General features: G+C 39.7%; 1 protein-coding gene across 2 annotated transcripts in view; it reads left to right on the top strand.

Annotated features, from left to right (window-relative positions):
- The window catches only part of gli3 (GLI family zinc finger 3), a 154,167-nt gene that overhangs the window by 58,187 nt on the left and 70,788 nt on the right, over positions 1–25,192 (top strand). For both annotated transcript variants that reach the window (XM_079601951.1, XM_079601952.1), the window contains one exon: positions 11,647–11,889. In XM_079601951.1, coding sequence (XP_079458077.1) covers positions 11,647–11,889 — 243 coding nt within the window. The remainder of the gene's footprint in view (positions 1–11,646; positions 11,890–25,192) is intronic.

The raw sequence follows: 25,192 nt of genomic DNA, 5'->3' as shown, positions 1-25,192 counted from the left end.
CACCTACTGCAAAAAAAACAAAACCAAAAACTTTATTATCAGTTGCAAGTTCTGCCTTCTCGATGACATCACGCATATCGTTAAAGAAGGCATGCGATGGTCAGGAAGCAACATGTAGTCTGACATGTTTCTTGTTCATGACTTGACAAGAATTTAGGAATCAAAAAGACTTTGACACAGTGACTATTGTAACAGACAAAGATATTGTGTAGTCTGAACCTAGCATTAGTTGAAAGAAAACTAATATCTGCAGATATCCCCGCCCCGAACTCATGCTATTGGTTGAGCTGTTGCTAAGTTGGGCTGGTTTAGATTCTCCAACAAAAAGAGCAATATTTTGAAAATGCCTTGGTATTTACACTTTTCAGGGTAATCTAAATTACTTTGCATATATATATATATATACTTACATCCAAACACTATACATTTAATTTCTAACTGCTTAAGTTTTGAGTAGAGAAAGGGATTTGCAGTCCCCCCCCCCCCCCCCCCCCCCAAAAAAAAAGTGTTACTTATGTTTTTGGAAGGTTTCTAACAGACTTTACAATTCTTGCCCCAAAAATGTAATAGAGTAAGGTAAAGATGGGAGCAGGAAAGAGGTGGGCAGAAAAGAGCAGAGAGATTGTCAGAGGACAACCATGCACAGAGGGAGATCCAATTGGTAGAGGGAGAAGCCCAGATCAAGACTCAGAGAAAGTGAGTGGAAAAAAGCGAGAGACGGAGATCAAGAGACACACAAAGAACAGGAGAGAGAGAAAGAGAACCAGTGAGAGGGGGAGAGAGGGGGAAAGTTGGAGCAGAGTTGCCGAGTCTATTCCTGTGGTACTGAGAGCTGGTGAAATACTAGAGCCTAGGCTGTGTGCCTCTGATCAGGGCGGCAGTGAGCACAATTACCTTCTTTTCAAATCCTTCAGTGACACCACGGGAGAAAGGAGGACTTTGAAACTTGAAAGGCAGGGCGCTCGCTTTCAAACCTCAAACGCAAGCAGGAAAGGGCTCTGAAATTTGTTCAGTGCTCCCCATCCACCATTAGCTTGTTTCTTCCTCTCGCCTCCAGGCATTTAAGCGATTTTTGAAAAGATGTTAAGAAATTCAATCACTACAGAGAGAGAGAGAGAGGGAGCACAATCACTTTTCCTCTCTCTCCTTCTCTCTTCCCCTATTTTGCACTGTTTTTTTTTTCCACTGGAGCACGCTTTCCACCCGGTCCACAGAGAACAAGCTTGCTGTTTTTGTGTTGAGGTGAAAAGACTTGTGAATCTGTGGAGCAATGGTGGAGCCAAAATTGCAAAATAAATAAAAGAATTTTGAGGGGGGAAAACGAGGAAATAAAAAAGAAGGGTTGATGGTCAGGCAATGGAAATCCTTCTCATCTGCCTCCTGACATTTGTAATCTCAACATCAGAGCCCCGCTAAGCCCAGAGTGCAATAGCACTCTCACCTTCATCTGAAAGTCTGAAGGAAACTTTTGAACTCTGCTCTGTAACATGGCTCAAATGGGAATCCGTTCATGAGGAAACCACCTAAATGAAATTGCTAGAGATCTGTCCACTTTTATTGTCCCTTAGGAAAGAGAAACCACAAATGAGTACTTTAATATCTCAGTTGTTTCACCAATGATGTTAAAATTGAGAGCAAGTGGAGACTTTTCTCAACTTCTTTTCTGAGAAAAGGGCCCTCAGATGTTTCTCTAGAGTCAAGTCAAGTCATCTTCATTTATTTAGAGCTTTAAACAATGTAGACTATTTCAAAGCTGCTTTACAGAGATAAACGTATAATTTAAGGTAACAGATTGTTTTAGCTTTATAGCGGTTCTTGAATAATGTTATTTTCCAGCTAAAGTTAGTTTTGATTGATTCACTTCCGTCGAAAGGATAATTTGTCATTAAATTAGGGGCCGCTAAGACGACACCGTTCTCTCTAAACAGACTTTAAACGCGAAACTTTGAGAAACGCTGATGGCGCTCACGTGCGCATCAATAATTAATTCTATAGTTATGTGCGTTTGAATATATGTACGCATGTTTGTAATTTTCTACAAACCAAGCCTAAACAAACTACTTGTCCTGCCTATAAATTTGATACAGAATTTTATTTTATTTTATCACTACGGGGTAGATACGCAAATTTCCCTTAATGCTTTATCTGTAGAGTGGTAAAGGGATCCTCCATAGGGAGAGGCTAGTTGGCACTTCAGCACTGCGTTGACATCGGGTCCAGGCGAAGTTTCTTCGTCAGATCTGGATACGGCCTGGATCCGGCAGGCTGCGGGAAAACCTCGGGATAAACAAAGACACTAAAATTAGCGTAGATGCCATTCTTCTTATGATGTAACGAGTACATCAGGATTTAAGGGAAGTGTTCCCAGTTCCGGCTGACCTAATCTATGCAGCCTAACATTGAGTTATAGAAGTCTATAATGCATTATGTGAATGCTAGGTCAAAGAGATGTGTCTTTAATCTAGCTTTGAACTGACAGAGTGTGTCTGCTTCCCGGACAATGGTAGGAAGACCGTTCCAAAGGTTTGGTGCTAAATAGGAAAAGGATCTACCGCCAGCAGTTGATTTTGATATTCTAGGTATTATTAACTGGCCGGAATTTTGAGATCGCAATAGACGTGAAGGACTATAATGCGTTAAGAGCTCGCTCAAGTACTGCGGAACTAAACCATTTGGTGCTTTGTAAGTAATCAGCAATATTTTAAAATGTATACAATGTTTAATAGGCAGCCAATGCAGTGTTGACAGAACGGGGCTAATATGGTCATACTTCCTGGTTCTGGTAAGAACTCGAGCTGCTTCGTTTTGAACTAGCTGTAGTTTGTTTGTTAAGCGTGGAGGGCAACCACCCAGTAGAGCATTACAATAATCTAGCCTTGAGGTCATGAAGGCATTAACTAATTGTTCCGCATTTGTCAATGAGAGCATATGGCGTAATTTAGATATTTTTTAAGATGGAAAAATGCGGTTTTACAGAGTTTTAGAAGAGATCTAAACAATGCCTTAAGTTGTGCTCAGATCAGCCAAGATAACAAAGTTTGTAAAGTCAAACATTTCTACATGAACTAAACCATTGATAGTCAAATTGCTAGTGCAAGACTAAATGATCTGTTCTATGATATCCAGATTAAATGTAAATGCTTCATACTCGTACAGTACAGTATGTTAATGTTATAATTTTAGGAGAAACATCTGGGACAAAGTTGATACTTAAATTAGTGTATCCACTTCAATAACTTTTCTGAGCTTTGAGGTAGAAATCTCGGAGCAATGACATTTTATTTAGGGACAGTGAGAAGAACAGAGGGAAGAAATGTTATTTGGTGCTGGAAGGGAGCATAATAATAAAGAGAAGAGATGGAGTAAATGAAAAGAGCTGAAAGGAGAGAGGGAGATTATCAGATATGTTGCTCCTCTACTGTCTATTGAGTGAATCAAGAGGCTGTTGACCTCCTGTCGCTGAGTGTTTGCAGAGCCATTAGGAGCGCCATTGGGTCTGTGAAGAAGTACATGTCAATTAGTGTAATCCTCTGTTCTTGAGGATAGCAACTGGGGTGGGGTGCACTTGTGCTCATATTGAGATTTAGCCATTGTAAACGCTGAAGGAATTCAGGGTCTAGTTAAAATGAGGGAACAAAATTACTTGATGCAGACTGAGATATTTTAAATACAGAGATATTTTTTTATGAGCTTGTAAAATTGCATCAATGTCATTATAATCCATTGTAAGGGTCATAGCTTCATGTGCTGACTCACACTGGTTTCAGCCTCTGGACTTAACGGCATATCTCAGCTTAGTGGCCATCACAGTACTTACACTAATAAGACTTTTTTTCCCAGAAATATGTTATACTATGTTGAATGTATACATTATTTGATTTGTGTATCTTGACTTGTGTATTCTATTAATATTCAAGATTTTGTTGAATTGTATATTTATATCCTTTTTTCCCCTCTCCTACACCATTATTATATTGTGTTTGATTTCACTTTATATTGTGTGAGATATGTTCTCTTTTTTAACTTACTCTCTTCAGGTTTCCCTGCACAGCGCGACCAGGTGATTGTTATATGACTAATTAATTGCTGCTCACAATGAACTTGAGATTGTGTTTGTTACTCACACCCGGACTAAGGCTTGTAAGCCACAACGCGTAGGTGTGTACTTGTCACCAGTTTTTAAATGATAAAGCCATTATGAATTAAAAGGTTTTTAACTTTCAACACTATTCGAGTGCCTTGGAAAATCTTTATTTTTTGAACTAATAAGACTTTGTTGAAAGATCTTTGTGGTGATTTAAAGCCAACCAGCTGGGGTATCAGACTCAGTTTGTCCCTTAGGACAATGACCATGTTTACATTTGCACCAATAATGTAATTATTTCAAATAATCAGAGTAATGACTTAAGCGCAGTAAATGTTTACATGACACAAGCAAACCTAATCACTTCTGTTTACATGCAATTTTCATTATTCTGATTATTGGCCAAGAATTGTGGTTCACTTTCAAGAGGAACTCAATGCTGCATCTGTTGCTGATGCTATGGTAAATATGAAATCTCATTGGCCGACGGCAGTCCTATGACATCACATGGAGGGCACCTGATGCACACGATCTGTTATCGGTTTGGCAGTGGAGCGCTGCTGGTCAGGCTGGTGCTGCCCTGCACACCCTGGAGCATCATTCTCAGGCTCTCGCAGAACCTGCTATATACTTACAGCTATACAACTTAAGCAAACGAATTGAAAAATGATAATTGAAATAAGCCACAGAGAAGGAAAATGACCGGTGCTAAACAAACAAAATAACAAAACCAAAGCACACACACTAACTAATCCCCACTCTCTAAACTAACTGAAAACAAAATACAGAAAATACAGAAGTCTTAACACGCCATAACTTCACTAACTAAACAAACAAAAAATACACATACCGGTAGTTGCACACGCTCCTTCCCTAGAGTGTCTAACAATGGTAATTCCACGTGCATGTAAGATGTATGTCACGTGATGTACTTTCCTTTTATCTTCTCTTTGACTGGGGCAGTTTAGATCAGGTAAGAAGTCCTCTGAGTGAACAAACACAACCGCACCTGAAATAGCAGCATGGAAAACATAACATTTATTCAAACAGTGCAGGGCTCTAAACTTATCTCTTCACTAAGGTATCGATCAACAATGCTCATAAAGCATTCTCAAGTAAAAGCATTATTATCCTTCTGCAAGGGTATTGTACGACGAAGCTTATCAATCTTCGTTCTTTGTTTTACGTATATTGAGTATTTATTTTACTGTAATACCGATCTGTTTTTCATTTTGGGGGTTCTCTCGCCAGATTCTGACGGTCTGGAGTTTTCCTGTGATATCGATTATCTTTGGTCTTCACAAATACTTCTCCTCTTAACTGGCCTATCGTGCTCTTTCATGGCTTTCATATTTCATGGCCAATCGCAGCCTTTTTCGTATCTTTGCCTATCCAGTCCTTCGCATAACATGGCCTATCGTGGCCCTTCACATAAAGCAGCCTGTTGACTATTCGCAAAGACCCACCCCCTTTAGTTACTGTTGCTATGTCCAACAAGCCTTGGCGCTCTCACGCCACACATCACGTTCTCACACAGTGAAGAATACATCGTGGAGCAAAGAGGACACTGACAACGTGCCAACAGGCAAGACAGAGCAGGTTACTTCAAATTCAAGTTCAAATCTTGTACATTTTTAAGAAAATTAAACAAATACCGTTCTGTGGCTCTTTAATGTGTCGTGACAGATTGTTGTAGCACCTCATGATCTATGGATCATGAACTGATAAACATGGACGTACTAGTAGAGCTGTTTGCAAAGGTGTTTCATACTTATACATAGTGATGAAGCTGTGGATTGTGCTTTGAATTGTTCTGGTGGGATTTTGTCAAAGGTTTAAGAGACACAGGTGAATCGTTGTCATTTAGGAATGAGATCGGCTGGGTGTTCGAATCGAGATTGCAATCTTTTAATAATTAATGCAGCTTTATGTCCTAGTATGATGGGATGAAGAGGTAAGGAAATTACATACATAGTGAGTTCCTCAGTTGGAAATATTTCAATTTGGAGCTTAATCCAGGTCTTTCCCACTGGCCTTTTCCGATGGATTTATTGTCCACTGCAGTGATCTCTATTGGATGCGAATATGGCACCATGGTAATGTTAAATTCCTGAATAATTTGCTGATGTATGAGATTCACTGCAGATCCTGAATCCACTAAGGCTGTAACAGAATGGGCTTGGAATGGGCATTCAATAGTGTTATGGGAAGTGATAAACTGTGTGGATAAGGGGTTATACTCACGTTGACTCATTTAGATGTTTCAGCCTTGGTTATTATTGGACAGGAAATGCAACAATAATCAGGTTGATTACAGTAAAAATATAGACGGTTCTATAAACTTTGATGCCGTTCTTCAATGGAGACTCAGGCTTGTCAGATCTGCATGGATTCAGGAGGTTCACCGGAGGCATGACTGTGCATTTCATGACCAATGAGATATGTTTGAACATAGGAAAATGCTTGGTATGCAGATGAACTGGCAATACTTATCAGGGATTGTTTGGCAAGCATGGTTTAAATATGGTGGAAACAGGAAGTGACACATGAAAAACAGGAAGTAACTATAAATATTTCAACAACAAAGTTTATAGAACCATCTATATTTTTACTATGATCAACCTGATCATTGTTGCATTTCCTGTCCAATAAAAACCAAGGCTGAAAAAATGAATATAACCCCTTATCCACACAGTTTATCACTTCCATAACACTATGGAATGCCCATTCCAGGCCCATTCTGTTACAGCCTTAGTGGATTCAGGATCTGCAGTGAATCTCATACATAAGCAAATTATTCAGGAATTTAACATTACCATGGTACCATGTTTGCATTCAGATGAGACGAATGAGACGTTAAACTGAGGTCCTGACTTTATGTGTTCATTAAAAATCCCAGTATGTCCTTTAAAAAAGAGTAGGGGTGTAACCCCGGCATCCTGGCCAAATTTTCCACTTGGCCTCCTAATCATCCCCATATACTGATTGGCTTCATCACTGTCTCCTCTCCACCAGTAAGTTGGTGTGTGGTGGACGTTCTGGCGCAATATGGCTGCCGTCGCATCATCCAGGTGGATGCTGCACATTGAGGAGATTTCCCCCTTCCATGTAAAGCGCTTTGAGTACCCAGAAAAAGTGCTATATAAATGTAACAAATTATTAAAATGAATTATCCCCCTCCTGATAGGTGCCTCCTGGCACCATAAACAAAAAATATTCTGTAGTAGCCGGAGGGGGAGATATTAGCATTATGGGGGCGAGGAAGGCCAGGACCCCCGGGCGGAAGAGTCTAAGAAAGACCACACAGAGGAAAAGAACACAGGGAGCTGGTGGAGGAGGCCATGGCAGAACTAGCGGCTCACAACAGGGAGAGGTCAGACAGTAGATTTGTAATCTAATTTCTAGTATGAATTCCTTTAAAAAAAATATATATATATATATATTTTTTTTTACAAATAAGAAAATAAAACAGAGGCTTAACTTTTGTTTTTAAATCAAGACATATTTTTGAGTGAAGTCAATTTTAAATACAACGTTCAAAAAATATCTTTGTTTATGTACAAAAAATACAAATATCATATTTAAATAAAATATAAATTAAAATTAAAATAAATATAGCAAATTTAAGATCATTGAATTTAGGTTGCTTTTAGTCAGGACTGTTCTTTCCCTTACTTCCATATACCCATACCTCAGTATTCACTTTCAAATCCGTGTGTGTGTGTGTGTGTGTGTGTGTGCGTGCGTGTGCGTGTGCGTGTGTGTGTGTGTGTGTGTGTGTGTGTGTGTGTGTGTGTGTGTGTGTGTGGTGCGTGCGTGCGTGCGTGCGTGCGTGCGTGCGTGTGTGTGTGTGTGTGTGTGTGTGTGTGTGTGTGTGTGTGTGTGTGTGTGTCTGAGCATGGTAACAGGATGATACTTAAATCCCTTTATGTTAATATTGTGGTTTTATGGGAGCAGGCCTATTAATCCTGCTTTAACTTTATAAGTGCTATTATTCCCTCAATAAGATCACTGGCTATGCAGTATAGGATTAAAGACTTATAACCCAACTGATGCTGTCATTTTTCATGGATCGATGAACCTTGAATGCTCTCTATCATGACTCTTCGTAAAGTGTATTCCATAGTGATACGTAAAATACAATCTTTAATCCACATAGTTTTAATTGGCTTTTCCTAGCTACAGCACACCACGCTGGGCCAAGCGCTAACCTTAGCTTCAGCGCTACGGGACATTTGGCGGCATGCTCCGTGCCTCCACGCTAGAGTTTTTAGAACAGAAAGATTTTAAAACAGCCCAACATTAGAGCAGCACTCAGCAGCAACGGCATACTGCTAAACTCGGCCAAACCGGAGGAGGTTTACAGTTTGAGCTTAATGACCTGAGTCACAACCGCTCTCGCATGCCAAAACACAAATGTTCCGTTCCACTAGAACCCGCTGATAGCATTTATTCTGTCAGACTGACTCTTGCTGGCTTTCCCAAGGCCAGCACTCTTTTACTTTGCAAATTACAGTCTGTATTTTGTTGAAAAGTTGTGCTGTTTTTTAAAAAGTGCTTAGATACAAGAATCTGATGAAAGAAAAAAAAGATATAAGATAGCTTCACATATCAGCGTCTGTTGGGTTTGTCTAGTTTCGCTAAACATGTGAGTGATAGGTCACCTAATGACATTATTATTCCAAACTTGAATTACTTTATTCCTAATGTGGAACAAAGAAGGAGGCATTTTACATAGTGTGCTGGTCATTTTAGTTCCCTACAATTATAATAAATTGTTCGGTGGTAAATGATGATATTAACTGTTTATGTATGTGTTTTGTGCCAAATTATTAAAGGATGAAATTAGTGTTTAATGTTCATTTAATGTTGGGATTTTGTGCTGAGGAATGCAGCTGGGTCTTAGTTTGAGGATAGTTACATAAAGCAAGGCTGTATGTTCACTCTTAAATTGTTCTTCACACTAAGACAAAAAGGCTCGCTGTTCACTGAAAGGTTCTTTAAAAACGCCAAATTGTTCTTCTATGACATTGTTGTGAAAACCTGCATGTGGAACCTTACATTTTATTTGTTGTTTTTCCTACCAACAGTTTATACTATACAGTAAAAAAAAAAAAGTTTGCATTTAGCATGCTAATGTGTGCTGTTGCTAGTACACTGGGTTGTTTTAACCCAACTTTAGGTCAAATATGGACAAAGTCAGCCGTTGGGTTACATTTTATAATTACATTTTTAACCCAACATTTGGGTTTGACCATATTTGCCCTAAAATTGCGTTAAAACAACCTAGCATTTGATAGAGTGTTAGTTGACTGCAAGACTTAAATTTCAATTAAGACATGAGGGTTTTGAACAACATGAGGGTGAGTAACTCACAGTACCGTTACATGACATCATCGGTGACCTCATTGACCTGCTGCTGCAGTTATGAACTGAACTCATGAAGGTTAAAAAGCAGTGATGTTATACAGCAGTGAAAGGGTATGGTAGGTTAGAGGACTGAATTATGGGTTGCTCCACTACTTATTCTAGGCTGAGAGGTCATCATGATCCAGATGGGGTCAGGTAATGGGTCATATGTCTTCAAGAAAGATCAAGCACTAAACCCTGTAAACCCTGCAAAGCCCTGTAAACTTGCTTCTCTCTGCCCCATTTTAGACCACTGGAGACTGTCCCTGTGGGGTACAAGTCCAACTCTGTCTGCCAGAACAGATTACTTGCAGACATAGAAATAAGGAAAGTACACCTCTTTTGGTGTGTGTGTGTATAAGAGAGAGAGAGGCAGGAACAGTGTTAAAAGACTGTTATATGGAAAGAGAGAGAGAGAGAGAGAGAGAGAGAGAGAGAGAGAGAGAGAGAGAGAGAGAGAGAGAGAGAGAGAGAGAGAGAGAGAGAGAGAGAGAGAGAGAGAGAGAGAGAGAGAGAGAGAGAGAGAGAGAGAGAAAAAAGGCGGATAGCTTGTGGGCGTTGATACTACCCATGAGGCCATTTAATGGGCAGTTTGGAATGCAGGGAAAAGACTCAGCTGCCCTCTCCATGGGATTCTGTGTCTTTGAAAAAAAAGAAGAAAGAGAGAGAGAGAGAGAGAGAGAGAGAGAGAGAGAGAGAGAGAGAGAGAGAGAGAGAGAGAGAGAGAGAGAGGGCTTGTGGGAAATCCTTGCCTGACTGCTGCTGTGATGTTGAATGTTGGCCTGTTTTATTTCACAGACTGTGGCAAGCAGAGGCACAGAGTCACTCCATTGCTCTTGTGTGAAGCTATGAACCTGCACATTTGCCTGGAAGAGGCCAAGCCCAGGAGGCTTTGCACATAAAACCCATAAAGAGCTCCCTAAAGCACACGTTAGCACTAACAATGCCTCCCTGCTCTAGCCGAACTCTTAGCGTGACCAGACTTGTTCCACATATTTATTGCCGCTGTCTGTAGGTCTGTCTACCAGAGTAACCAGAGTATCTCTGTGTATTTGCATTGTGTATCTGTGTAAAGGTTTTTGTGGCCATGAATTTTCCTATTGTTAGTACTAGCTATAATGATGGTTTTGATATGACCATGACATTAGCAAAACTCAGACAACAAGCTTATGTTTTTTTCTACACTTTTACATTGTTTGTTTGAACAAAAAGCTACTCAGGGTCTGATCTATTCATATATGAGAGTGTGTATGAAGACTTTGTGTTTTTATTACATATGATGATATGTTAGCACAGATCCATGTGTATTTAGGCCAGTGGTTCTCAACCACAAACTTGCAAAGAACCTGCAAACTGACAAAAAAATAAGATATTAAAATAAAACATTAAAATAAGCTTAAAAACATAAAATTGAGATGTAAACTTATATTATATTCTTATGTAATGCCCTTAAAAATGTAAGCACCAGAATTTTCTCTGAAAACCTGGAAATATGATGGAATTTTAAAAGTGTGCTTTCCAGACCTTGAAATTTGTGGAAATTAATAAAATCCTAAAACGTCATGTTTTATAATGATTTAGTTATGTCAAGCTCTAAAATATTTTACCAGGTAGAAATGCTGAATAACATTCAGTTATTAAAACCAATTTGGAATTTAATTATTTGAATTATTTATTATTTAATATATTGCCACTCCCAGTTTCTGAAAATAAGGTTTTAAAATATATATATATTTTTATCAATACAGCAGAAGTACAAGAAAATAGCTTTAGGAGCCTTTAAATATTGTCTTTTGGGGGTGATTGAAGTAAAAAAAGATTGAGAACTGCAGATTTACATTATAACTGGACTGGACACAAACATTACTGCACTGTGAGATGAACTCAAAATTGATCAAACTACCTATTACAGCTTGAATTATTTATTTTATTTTATTTTTTATTTTTTGCAGGCATGAATTAGGGGTTAGCACACATGCCAACACATTTAGCCGTGGTGCTCTTGAATTCATCTCTTTGTACTCTACTTTTCAATAAAGTGGCAAAATTGGAAATTATGCTTAGTAATAATAATAAAAAACATAACAATATTCATATTTTATCAATAAAAGTATTCATATTCTTTTTTTTTCTTTTTTTCCCCTCTCATTTAGAGGATGACAGTTCAGGTTCCCCATATCATCGCGAGAGGCGTAACGCCATCAGTGGGCGGACTGCGGTTCTGGGCACATCAGGAAAACTGAGTGAGGAGCCATCCACCTCTACAGAAGAGCGCTCCCCATTGGTGAAGAAAGAACTTCACAGCTCTCTGCCCCACCTGGCAGACCACACCATGCCCTATCGGGGGACGCTGTTTGCTATGGACCCTCGCAATGGATACTTGGACCCTCACTATGGTGAGTTACCATTTTTCACGTTTTTTTGGGGCATATTCGGGACAATCACTATCTCTATATGCAGTTATGGTCTTTTTTGGTTTAATCCAATTAATCTATAATTTTTGGCTATTTATTCTAAAATATATTAGGGCATAACCATAAATCCCAAAGGGATAGTCCACCTTAAAAAGGGAAAAACAAAGTAACATGCTTTGGAGAATGTATTGGCTGCGACTTTCTTTGCAACAAATAGTAGATATTGACAAAAAAGTTCACTATATGTCTTCTATAGATATCCAAGAAATGTGTGTGAGGAACACAGTGATATTTGATTTGTTACTCACTAAAAGTTTTCTGCCTCCTGCCTTTCGTTTTTGGGTGAACCTATCCCTATACAGAAGTTATCTCATTAATGTGTTTTGCATAGGACAGTCACAATGAACCATGAACATCAAGTCCCTATAGAATGTAGATATTGTCTATGCATAAAACTCAAGGACGAACATCTAGTGCAGGGCCAGCAAACTAACTTTTTCCCCTTTCCGAGGCAAAAAGGCAAAACTGCTAATGGATTGATTGGGCCTGACAGTTGACTATTTGCCCTTTCTTTCTCATTCGCTCTCGCTTGCCTTTTCATTTTTTTTTCAGAGGGGAAGTTAGTATGGGGGACGTTCTTCGTTGCTCCCTAATTCCCTCATTAGGGGCCGAGTGTAAGCACACAACTCCAGTCTCGCTCATCAGCGGCGTGATCAAAGCGCCACAGAGCGGAGAGCAGTCAAACTCCCCCCTGCCTTGTTCTCTTCCATATTATCTTTCCCTTGTTTTTCTCTGGTCCACCGGACTCCCCCGTCATTTTTATAATCAATAATCATGAGAGACTCTTAGCAAGAGAGCAAGAACATGTGCATGGACAGGATAGAGTGAAAGAGATAAATAAAGGGAGAGAGAGACAGACGAGGCTAGTCAAGGCCTTTTAAGAGGTTAATATTGGGGACCACCATTGCCCGGTCGTCACCTATGGACGAGGATTCGATGTGATAGCTTGTTTAGTTTAGCTAAATTGGTTTTGAATTAGGTTTGACAGTGTAGTTTTAATCCATAGCACTTAATGAAATGCCCTTTACCTTTGTTCTCTCTCAAAAAACCATTTACCACTGTACTGCTGATCGTTTAGGCCCTTTCATTAGCAGCCGAGTGCTTTGTTGGTCTAGTTTTGATCCATCCGTCTTAATGCACAAGGGTCAAGTCAACTACAATCCGACCAGTCAGACCCCTCACATATTGATTAATACAGACCTGACCACCTCAGCAATTCTGCCACTCTCTGTTTACAAAGAAATTGAGAGAAATAGGCAGAACGAGAGTGTTTTAATGGGGCGAAGCAGTGTCAGATGAACGGGAAGGTATGGATAGTATACAGTAAGGACCTCTAAGAAATCTCCACTCTGTGCCTGCGATAAAGCAGCGTTGGTTGGGGTGCTCCACCAAATGATAGAGCAACTTAAATAAATGTTTCAAGTTTATTATCATTATTTTATTATTATTATATTTCAAGTTTATCAAGTTCGATCAATATTACTATTATTATTATTGTTGTTATTTAATTATATATAATTAAAAATGTAAAAAAAAACCAAATAAGTAATACTAATACATTTAAAATACAGATTTCATGTACAAGTTGTTCTGTCTTAATAAACGTTGTGCTTTGTGAGTTTAATTTGTATTGAACCCAAAACATTATTTTAAATGGTTTATATGTATATATATAAAAAAGGGGGAAACATAAAGGGAGAAAAATAAAAAGTGTGAAGCGAAGGGAAAAGAGAAAGTTATAATGTGGGGTAGAGACAGACTGAGGGAGACAAAGAAAAAGAGTGAAGCGAAGGGAAAAGAGAGAGTTAAAATGTGGGGGAGAGACAGAGGCTAAAAGGCCAACACAAAAAAAGAACAAAAGTGAAAAAGGGGTGTTCCGGGTGGCTGGAGCCCAGAGGGGGAGGTTGGGGCAGAGGGTGCAGGGTGAAAGGGTGGTGGGGGGTCAGAGGTCAGGTGGAGAAGGCAGACACTGAAACAGAGGAGTTCAAAAACAGCAGGACAAGTCAAAGGAGCCTCTTAGTCGTCCAAGGGACCATTCTCTCTGCATGGGGGATCACCAGGGCAGCAATGAACTGTGGAGTGGAGGAAGTTGATGATGGAATGAATGCTAGAAGGAGTGTGAGGCACTCTCCGCATGCTTCACTCTTCAGGAAGAAATTCTTGCTTTTGAGATATTTTGCAGACATGCCTCTGGCATTTGATTTAATTCTCATTAAATAAAAAATGTTTTGTAAATTGCTAAATTTGGCCTGAACAACAGAGTGAGCATGTCCTAAAGTCCCGTTAAACTATTACCTACAGCTCCATAAGTTGCATATACCATTTCTTATATGTCTCACAATAAGAGAATCCCTAAAAGATCCAGAGTAGGTTTTTATATTTTCTTTATATTTTCATGTAACGTATAACTTACTGCAACAATAACATGGTGTTTTGTTGTTGCTACTGTAGGTGATTACTTATTGTCTCTATAAGAATATTTATTTTTGCAGTTATAATTTAACTAAAGCGGATTTATCTATATTCAAGCTAGTCCTTCATCTGTCTGTCCAAGTTTACATAACACAATGCGAAATTAAATATTTAAAGGATTAAATACATGTTACACTTCACCTATGTTTTTAGGAGCAATTACACAATGCTGCTATTAGTCCAACTTTTTAAATAAAACAGACATCCACACTTTCAAGTAGACTAAGGTTTTTACATACAAATTTAAAAAGGTGAATTACTGCTTCAGCCCATCGGTATTCAATACTGTAAACCTCTGGGGTTTTTTTCTTGCAGTGTGACGTTTGAAACCTATATTGTCTAGACTGCAAAGCAACTATGATTAAATAAAGGGCTCCGTGTATCGTTCATTACAGATGTGGTATACACTCCTCACCAGAGGGGATTATGAGAGGCCAAAACCATTTAACTAACCCTTCCTATCCCCATCACTGCTTTAAAACACACACTGGTGCCATTCACTCAGTTCTACAGGCTTTGAGTTGTGAAAAACCTTGACCCCAATACACATGCACACACTCACATTCGACAGAGCCCCCTGCATTTCTCTTTCCCATTGGAGATCCATCAGCTTGTAAATGTGTCCCAGGTGTGTGCTAGTGTAAGTGTGAGACTGTGCGTGTGTGTGAGTATGTGATGGAGAGCGAGTCAAGCTCTTTGTGCTGTGTATGCACTAGTACTAGTGGCAGGTAAAGCGTGATTACTCTTCCTGCTGGCGCATGTCAAGGCCTAATGCGCCTAAATGAGCCTCCACCTGCCGCCTCTGCACACCTGGTCACCACGGTAACACACAGAGGGGCACCCTGGGAGTGGGTGTCAGGAACAAAGCTCCAAACGACAAGTGCCAGAGGAGGGGCAAGGCATGAAAACAGCAAGGACTTTTGAGAAAGTCTTACAAATCTCCTCCGTTACTTCAACGAGTCAAGGCGTTAATACTGCATTTACACAAACTCTTGTGTAGACACACACTGCATAAGTGCATAAAGGACCGGCGAGTTTTGCATAAAGAGCGCACAGGATAAATAGCCGTCTTTGTGAGCATTAGTCGAAGCATTAGCATTAGCCGTCATTCCTGAGACTTATCCTCTTTTCTCACACAAACACTGGAAAAGAGTCCCATATCCTGCTTAGCACCATGCTAATGCACAGTATAGATAAGACGGCAGTATTGAAAGACGGATTAATGAAGGGAAGAGCACTAAATATGTGGAAGTGTGAAATGCGGCTAACACTGTGACATCTGTTTATATTGTCCACTGATTAACAGGTCATCGGGAAGCAGCAACAGTGAGGCACTTGCTGCCGTTGCACTTCTTATCTCTCTTGGGGAAGTGGAAGATCCTTCTCTTCTCTCTCTTTATCCTCTTTCCTAATTGTTTGTATTTTCTTAAACAGATGTGCCCTTCTCCAGTAAGAGCCGTGTCCTGTTATGGGAATTAAAGCTTGTTGAATTGAATGTGTCCCTTTTATATGAATCTAAAGATGGAATGGGAATGTTTTGAACAAGACAAGCAGGGAGGGATGAAATCTTGCCATTCCTCAGTGCTTTAAAATCTTGGACATACACACGATTGTCCCAGCAGCTCAAAGCCATATCCTTTCCTCAGCAAACTCAACTGAACAATAGGTTTATTCACATTGCTCAGTGCAGTCTTGGCTGTCCTTATGGTCTTAAAGCATTTGTGCTTTTTCACAAGCACTTTCCCAAAGATTTTGAGAGTTTAGCTCTTTGAAGCCCATTTGTCCTTTACATTCAAGCCCACGAGTGTCATTACTGCAAAGAGGGTCAACTCCTAAGCCTATTTAGTGTCGGTCTACAACTTCTCAGTGTGAAATATTGTCCCCACTCAAAAGCAAACTGGCTCCCACCTTTAGCTTGATCAGCGTTGTGGGGCTACAGTTTCAGTCCTGTGTTCTTGCTTGGATAAAGATCTACCAAGTTTCCTGAAGCCTATAATCCTCTACCAAAGCCTCATTGATGCCTTGCACCAGAGTCCAGACAAACCAACACGAGGAGGGACTGATGATATCCCACCAAACAGACACATCCAAACTGCTTGCATCTGTCTGGTCAGCTCTGCATTGGTGCGCACCATATCAGAGGATATTCCCACTTCAGTGCCCTTGGTGGAGCATAGCATGCCACCGCCGCCTGAACAAAAGACTTGTAGAGGGCTTTCTGAGATGGTGAAAAGGATTGAGCTTGACACTGATATATTGGGTGGGTAGTGCTGGGTGTTATTTCCCCCTTACCTCTAAAATCAAACCTTCACTGGCCACTGAACTGTAAACATCTGCTGTCAAAGATATAGACATGACCAGAACCAATCTAACAACTGGTGTATTCTGTATAACCATATCAAATAAAGATATGGAGTTGGTTGTTTGACTAGGACTTTTCTTGGACATAATACATATATATTTAAACTTCCTTACATGCTAGTTGTTGTTCAAATGAAACCTTCAGTCCTTTCCTAAGAACTTCTCTAGAGCAGTATGATGTTGAGAGGTTCACCTTATACCCCGTGGTCTTGATGACATGAGTTGACGTGTATTTATGACTGAATAAAAATCAGTCTCACTGGCTAAATACCAGGTAAACATTTCAGCAAAACATTGCATTTAATTTCTAAAGCATATCTCATCTATACAAGTAACAAGGTTTTTGTACATGGAATTTTTTTCTAATCATTTATAGATTTAATATTATTTATGGACTGAGTGAGCATGTCCTTGGTTTTCCACATATTTTTTGTTTGGAGTTTATACTCCGAGGTTTAAATGCCTTTTTTTTGTTGCTATGAAATCATAAAAATACAATGATGCCTCAAAATGAAGATACAAGCCATAGAGAGGCTCCCACTGACAACTTCAATGGCAAGGATGGTCTGCATGATTGTTTCCATATTGGATTTGTGAAAGAGGGGCCCTGCTACGGCTTAACCAGAGCTCACAGGGGCCAAGACGCCGGGGGCAGTCTTTGGGCACTAGTAAGAAGTCTCTTCTTCTCCTTCATCCTGATCCTTTCATTCTGAAAGTGAATCTTTTACTGTTATTATCCATCTTGGTCTAGTACACCACAGATAATCTTATGATCCTCTTTTATAGAGGTTATTAAAGGAGTTTTGCCGTGTATGGCTGTACCATTAGATTCCTGTGCTTCTTTGACTTCCCTCTTTTCTTTTCTTTTTCTTTCGCCTGGAGGGTTCAGGGTGAAGCATGTTGGAATAGAGTGGAAATGTTCCTCAGCACTGCCTGATACTGGAGTAATGGACATCAGTTTTTCTTGGAAACTTCTTATCTGTATGAGAAATTCCGCCAGAAAACTTGATCTGTTGGATATGCCACAGTCATTCATGTGACGTGATTCCTTTCATGCTTCTGTGTTTTGTTGAAATGATCATAATGCAAAAGCCATCTCAGATATTTCATAGAGAGAATGCGTTGAACCTTGTCTAATAAAGCCTGATTTGAAGGATGGAGACAACTGCTGTCAGTAACCCCACTACCCACTGTAAAACTTTTGGCTTAAAACGTGGGGGACTACAACAATGGCTTGACACCTATGAGGTCCCTTTCTCTTTCTCTCTTTTTCGAGTGGACTACTACTGTGTAAATAAATCACACCACTGGTTCTCACTCTCATCCTCAGTGGGTATTCAGACAGCATTACACTCGCTCCAGTCCTGTTTGTGCTTGTGTGTGTGTGTTCTTGTTTATGTGATTTATGAGGACACAAATTTGTATAATGACGTGTATTACTGGTATTACAACTTAAACATTGTTTATGAGGATATTTCATGAGTCTCATAATTCAAATGTAAAAATGCAGAATGTTTCCTGTGATGGGTAGGTTTAGGGATAGGGGCAGTGTAAGGGGATAGAATATAGAGTTTGTACATAATAAAAACCATTACGCCAATGTAATGTCCTCACAAGTATAGCAAAACAACAAACTTGATTGCCTTCAGCTAATTCACGTCTTCACGGTTGGTGGCGAGAATACATTTTCCCTCATGTATGTATCTCGTAGGTTTTCCCATTTGGTTTTAACCTCATCCGCTAAACAATATACAACAGTAAATTAAGATAAATAAAGTTTGGTACTACACAGAAACCATCATTGAGTGTGTATAATAACTTTCGACTGCGATCTAAAGTGTAACACAATGTCGTCATTAGGAAGGGCAGGAGTTATGATTCCATAATATGATTCACAGCTCCAGAGCGAATGAGCTCTATGACTCACGGAAGAAAACAACGCTCTGTACGCTGTTTCACGCTCTTCAGATCGCATAATTCAGTGGAAAATTAATACAAATTATAATCTGTATAAAGAACATGTAAGAATAAATCTGTTCTCAGATACTAATGATAACACAACATTCATTCTCTTTTCTATTCTGGATTAATTTTCTACTGTGTTTACACAGGTTTTCAAAACAGCGCCACCACTCTTAAATTTTTTTCCAACAGTAGCGGCTCGGGTACACTCAAATCTAATTGGATGGCTCATTTCAACGAAGAAAGAAAATCGACACACTGGTCGAAAAAAATAAAATAAAGCTTTGTCGCCCTGTGATTGATCATGCCTGGTGTGAATAGCTCCATAGGGATCTATTGTTTCGTACAAGAGAGTCATTGTGACATACATTCGCTTAATCGCACTCAGTGTGAAAGGCCCTTTAGAGTTAGGGGATTGACTTTACAGTTTGTACATTATAAAAATCATTATTTAATAATTTATTTTGATCTATTAAACTATTTAGCGGATACAATTTTTATATTTGTCTGGTATGGCCCATTATGCCTATTATGGCTATATCTTATGTGCACAAAGTCCTAACTTCTCAAAACTTTGTACATATGAAGACCACGTCCTTTTGAGCAAACACGCTTAGTTTCATGAATTTATGATGTTTGGGAGGCTACCAGTAAATTCGAAAAATAGCGACAGATGTTATTTTCACGGTGTAAATAGTTGTTAAATGCTATTTATACTTAGTGCACGTATCCACTTCTTTTTTGTAGTATAGTATAGTATCACAACCCTGAACATTTCTTAATGACATTTCTTTCTGCTTAGATGGTATATCACAATACATGGTGATGTGAATGTAAGATTATGTCTTTCAGATACATTGAACTATTTCTCAAAAGAGCAAGGGAATCATGTCCCCTTTAATGTTAGTGAAACCACCACTTGGTGCTTTCCTAGCTCTTTATTTGAAGGGACAAAAATCACGAAATAAAGTTTCCCTCCATTAATTATTATTATGAGCCTGTATGCGGTAACAAGGGACGCATCCCTGCCTCCAGTACTAATCACAAGAAAAGCCAAGACAGAGGGGTGGAGGGGAAGAATGCTAGGTGGAAAGGGTGGGAGGGATAGTAACTAAGCAGAAAATAAAAAGAAACATAAAAGAATGGGAGCTGAAGGAGGTCAGGCCCATCACAGGCTTAGCATTGCCTTCAAAGATGGCTGGGACAGGTGGCAGCTCGAGACAATCTCACTCTGCAGAGCAGCATCCTCTCAGGAGGAGATAAGGGATCCCTCTGTCCATCCTCCCCCTCCTCATCTCCCACCATCCCCCCACTTTCCTCACCTCTACTCTCCGCTCTGTGCTGGAAGCTCTTTGATGTGTGTGGAGTGGGATGACTGGCTGGGTCTGAAGCGCAGGAAGGGTTCAGTGCGGAGGTCTCTGAGGTGCCCGCTACTCGGCGCACTCATTAAGGCAGTGGGGCCGGGTTAATCAGCTTTAAAGTTTACACACATATGCTTTTGTCTGCCAGCCCTGGCCAGCCACCCCTGGGCACCACCTGCTTGATAAAGAGGCAGCGAGGGAGAGCTAGAGACAGCGAGAAACAGGAAGAGAGATGTTCACTCCCTGACTGTCTAAGTTGCGCTTTCTCTCTCTCCTAAGGCCTGGTCTCTCGACAAGACCTGTGTTGTCGAGGATTATTTGAGTAGTTTTTGTTTGGTGGGACAGAATAAATGGATTACAACTCCTGCTTGTTTTTGGGCCATAACTCTCAAGGAGCCAAGAGGGATGCGGGTTTTCGCTGAGGGACGGAGCGAAGTGCAGAATGTGGATGTGTAAACAAAAAGAACAAATGACAAATGTGAAAAATGAAAACCAATAGTAGTGCCAATTTATCTTGCGTTGGAGCAGTATCAGAGAACATCAGCTGTTGAACCCAAAGCTAATTTTATTTACAATATATTTAGGAAAGTCAGAAAGTGTAGTGGTTAACATTTTTGAAACATGATGAGAAAAGCTAGTGGGAAATTTAAGAGTGAAACAAATGGAGCCGGTTAGGTACAGGTCTTAATTTGCCCTGAGGTGCTGACCCTTATCTACCTCCGAGACCTGACCATGGTTACACTGATTACCTTGATGCAGACTCGTCTCTCTTCACTCTTGCTGTCCCTTGTTCAAAAGAGGGACATGGAATTATTTCCATACTGGCCCTCCTTAATAATCCCGCTGTGGGATGAATAGAAGGATTCTGTTATGTGATTGGCACGGCACTTTATTTGATAAAGCCATTAGACCAACTTCTTTTCTCCCAACCCCTCCTTGCCCAGTTTATGCTGGACTGTAGAAAAACATAATCATCATTTTCCATCCCTATACACAGCATACATTTGTTACATAATTCCTACATTTATACAGGGGAAAGGATAGGAATAGAACTAGTAACCTTTATTTATTCACTTTTGCTATAGACTGACCGTATTATGTTAAAAAAACAGTTTATAAGCAATTATTCACTGTTTTTTTGTTTGTTTTGTCCAAAAAAGTAGGATTCAGAATTAGAACAGAACTGAATGCTGAATAATCTCTGAATTATTATTTTCTTAAATTAAAAAAATATATTCTTAAATAAAAAAGTCAACCTCACTATTTACAAGCTGGATGTTGAATGAATGGAATAAATCTACGCGGGTGGAATTTGTTAGCATTTAAACTAAGTGATGAACACCAGAGAGGGCCGAAAACCTACAGTCTGACTCACAACACTCACTTTAACAACCAAAATATTTATCCGTCCATCCCTCCTCTCCTTCCTTCCCTCCCTCTGTATTTCTGCTTTGTTTCCCATGCCTGCACTCCGCCACCTCAATTCCAGACACATTTGGTACGTTTGGATAATTTATACAGCTGTAATTAGCCCATTACCGTCACACCAATCGGGAACTATAATTAAACAGAATGCTCAAGTCAACAGCAACCCCCGCAGAGCAGCACTCAACAGTGTTCATGTGTGTTTACACGCAGACACAGCTGGATCCTGCAGCCTGTTTTCAGAATGCTTTACCAGATGCGTGCTGTTTGCAATATTTGGTGTCCTTAAGGTATGCTTCTCATCATGAGCTTATCAACTGCTTACAAGCACACACAGGTGTGAATGGGTGTGTTTGGTTGCCTGTGATACTTTGTTTTTTTCTGGTTTGCACACACATATATACGGTGAAATAAGCACTTGCTTTCCCTTTGACACGTACCATTTGCACAAACTCACAGGGTTTATTGCTCGTTGGCCCCTCAGTCATCAGCTCTGCAGGCAAGCATGTTTGAGCAGTGAGATCATGAGCCAGTGAAGTGGCGTAATGAAATCTGGCAACGTGCAAGGCGCACACACACAATATAGAACGGCACAGAGCCATCATATGTTCCACATTACTGATTCACAAACTTACCAGCCTCTCTCCCTTTCTCTGAGAATTTATCATTTATTATAATTTTTTGTTGTTGCATAAAACACGTCAAGTGTGTGTTTGTGTTTGTTTGTTGGTGGTTTTTGAAGGAATGTTACATCATTGACCCAGAGGTGTTTGGAGGATGGTCAGTAATGTTACGCTGTTGATCATTGAAAGTTTTCTCCTCTTGGATTTGCTGATGACTTTTTAAGTGGCAGAAGAAGCAGTTCTCTCAATCTGATCTGTTGGTCACAATACAATTACATCTCAATCAGGGAGTTAACATAATATTACGGCAATCCCCCCAAAGAGCATGTGTAATAAAACTTGAAGTGAGAAAAGGAGAAGGAAAGAAGAAGTAAGTGTTCATAAAATAATTATGGGAGAGATTTTAGTAAATGCTTCAGGGCGTATCATCCTCCTAAATAATAAGCTGTAATTGTGATCATATTCACGCTCTCTTTTCTGTTCAACGAGTGTTTGTATTCCATCAGAAACTAATGAGTCTGGTCAAAGTTTGCCTTTAATCAGCTCTTTCATTAAAACCCTTTATAATCGCGTCTTAATGAATGCGCTGTGAAATAATGATAGCAAAAAATTGCCCTCTGCATTATGCATGGCTACAAAAAGTGGTAGTTCAAAAGCAGGGCTGTTGGGAAAGGTAGACCGAACTTTACAGCATGCTTTTGAAAAAGTTTAAACTAAATTAGTAATTTTGGGAAAGGGTGCTCCCTTTTCTCCCTTTCTAGGAAGTTTTGCGTCACTATAGGCCTGATGAAGTACTTCCTTGGAGGCAATGCACTGGTGTACTAGAGATTAGAGGCCATTTCTCAGCCAAATACTGGTTGTCCTCCTGTTTTTACTTTGAATGCAGAACCAATGCTATTTATCTCAATACAGTTGCTGTATTGCAAATTCAAAACTATAAAATAAATAAATATAAAAGTATATATAAAATGCATAATTATAGTGCTACAACAAGGTACCACATCTTTGAAAATATGTGCCCTAGTTACATTTTTTATTTTTTATTATAGTTATTTATTTATATATGTATAAGAGCTGTGCTCTTCGTCTTGGAAATATTAGGACTCAATTGCTTATTTTTTACTATGTTACAAGAAAACCACAAAATATTAAATGTGCAAATTAAACTGCTATAGCTTGAGGTGTGTGTTTTCTCTTTTTTTTAACAAGATGGCATCATTGACATTCACATGAGCTTTAAATCCTTCAGTTCTAAATCATGGTAAGACAACCAACGATTTTTAGAGAAACAGGGTATGTCAATTTCTTTATTATGAACTACATAATTTTTATGCAGAAGAAAAAATGAGGATATGGATTACTGGAGATATTTATTTCTTTTTTTCTCTGTAAACTGTTTGCTTTGTTCTCTCATGGACAGATAACATTATATATCATGTTCCCTTTCGAAAGGGAACTCGAGTTGCATTCCCTAGGGGTTGCTAAGGGGAATGCCTCAGGCATGACTGGTGTCTGAAGCATAAGTCTAAAAACACGACAATGAACTTGACATTGGCATGCAGTAGGGCTGCACAATTAATCGCAAAGAAACTGCAAGCGATTTGGCAAAGGCTGCGATTATTTTATGCACAGCTTGTCAGTCTAGTGCTGTTCGGTAGTAAATGCTGCTCCATCTAAAAGCCAGAGGGCGCTCTCACGCAGACACGCCAAATATGCCCCACCGCTGAAGTATGATAACGCACATCATTCCAGGAAAGATTGATTAAACATGACTAATGAACACACAGCTGACTTTTTCTGTGTAAGAAGCCACATCATCTAACAGAAGGATGCTCAATTTTCGTTATGAAGTGAGTCTGGAATAAAAGCATGTTATTAAATGTTGTCTGTTGTTAGACAAGAGGTTCATAAATGCTTCTCATGTTTGAAAAGATGTTTGACGCGTGTTGCTTTTTCAAATGCACGTTAAAAGTGACTCAAACTCACAGTGCTTTCAGATGGAGCAGCGTTTACAGAGACAATGACAAGCTGCAATTTCAAAATCGCAACAAGTAAAATCGGTTTAAATGCGATTACATGGAAATTGCGATTAATCATGCAGCCCTAGCATACGGCAGCCTATGACGTCACCACTGGTGCGACACTGGTGCACTCTTTGCGAGACTTCTTGGCCACTGCTTTCAGAAGGAAGCTGGTTGTGAATGCTTTTCTGACGCCAGATAGTTTACTAAGTAGTAGGCTCTCAGATCACCTCTTATTTAACAAACGAACAAAATGAATTCTCTGAGTTAACTGGAGATTATTTATTTATTTGTATTGGTACATTCGTGCCGCGAGATGTTTCAAAAGTGGTGGGGACATGTCCCACCCGCAAATTACGCCTAAAGGGCCGGTACAAAATCCCTCAGGGGCCAGACCCGGCCCTGGGGCCGCCAATTGAATAGCCAGACTTTAGAGAGTCGTACCGTTAGAGGCCTCCACTCTTCTGAGTTCCTCCCATTACTGTGGTAGGCTTCTGGCCCTATTATTTAGCTACCTTGACAGGCGTAGGACATACTGGGCCCTATTTTAACGATCTGAACGGTTCACAGCCAAGGAAACCGACGTTCTCGTCAGGGCTGTAAAACACAGAGAAGTGACATTGGGGATGATGGGAGAAACCCACCCAAATTAGCTTCGGTTAAACAGACGTATAATTTGGGTAGTAAATGTGTAGCCTAATCTAGATTATTATTTTTTTTTTAATCTAGATAGATGTTTTTCACATCTTCACGGACACAACAATGATTTCCCTCGTGTGTTAATATTTTTCCTTGTAATAATGTATGATTTGCAAAAATGAAAACTGCTGCATCTGTTTATATTAGAGAATCAAAGTTGTTGCGCGTTAACATTATGGCCAAGCACGTGCCCTTAAAATACCACATCACTAACGCGCAACGCGCAACTGTCTTTAGACTGTTTTTTTCCTGGTCAATGGCGCAATTGCTTTCTAAAACTGGAAAATAGCACCATGGAAGT

Source organism: Phoxinus phoxinus (genome assembly GCF_949152265.1).
Source record: "Phoxinus phoxinus genome assembly, chromosome: 24".
Taxonomy (NCBI): domain Eukaryota; kingdom Metazoa; phylum Chordata; class Actinopteri; order Cypriniformes; family Leuciscidae; genus Phoxinus; species Phoxinus phoxinus.
Note: the sequence above shows the minus strand (reverse complement) of the source record. Positions and strands in the feature narration are given on the sequence as shown.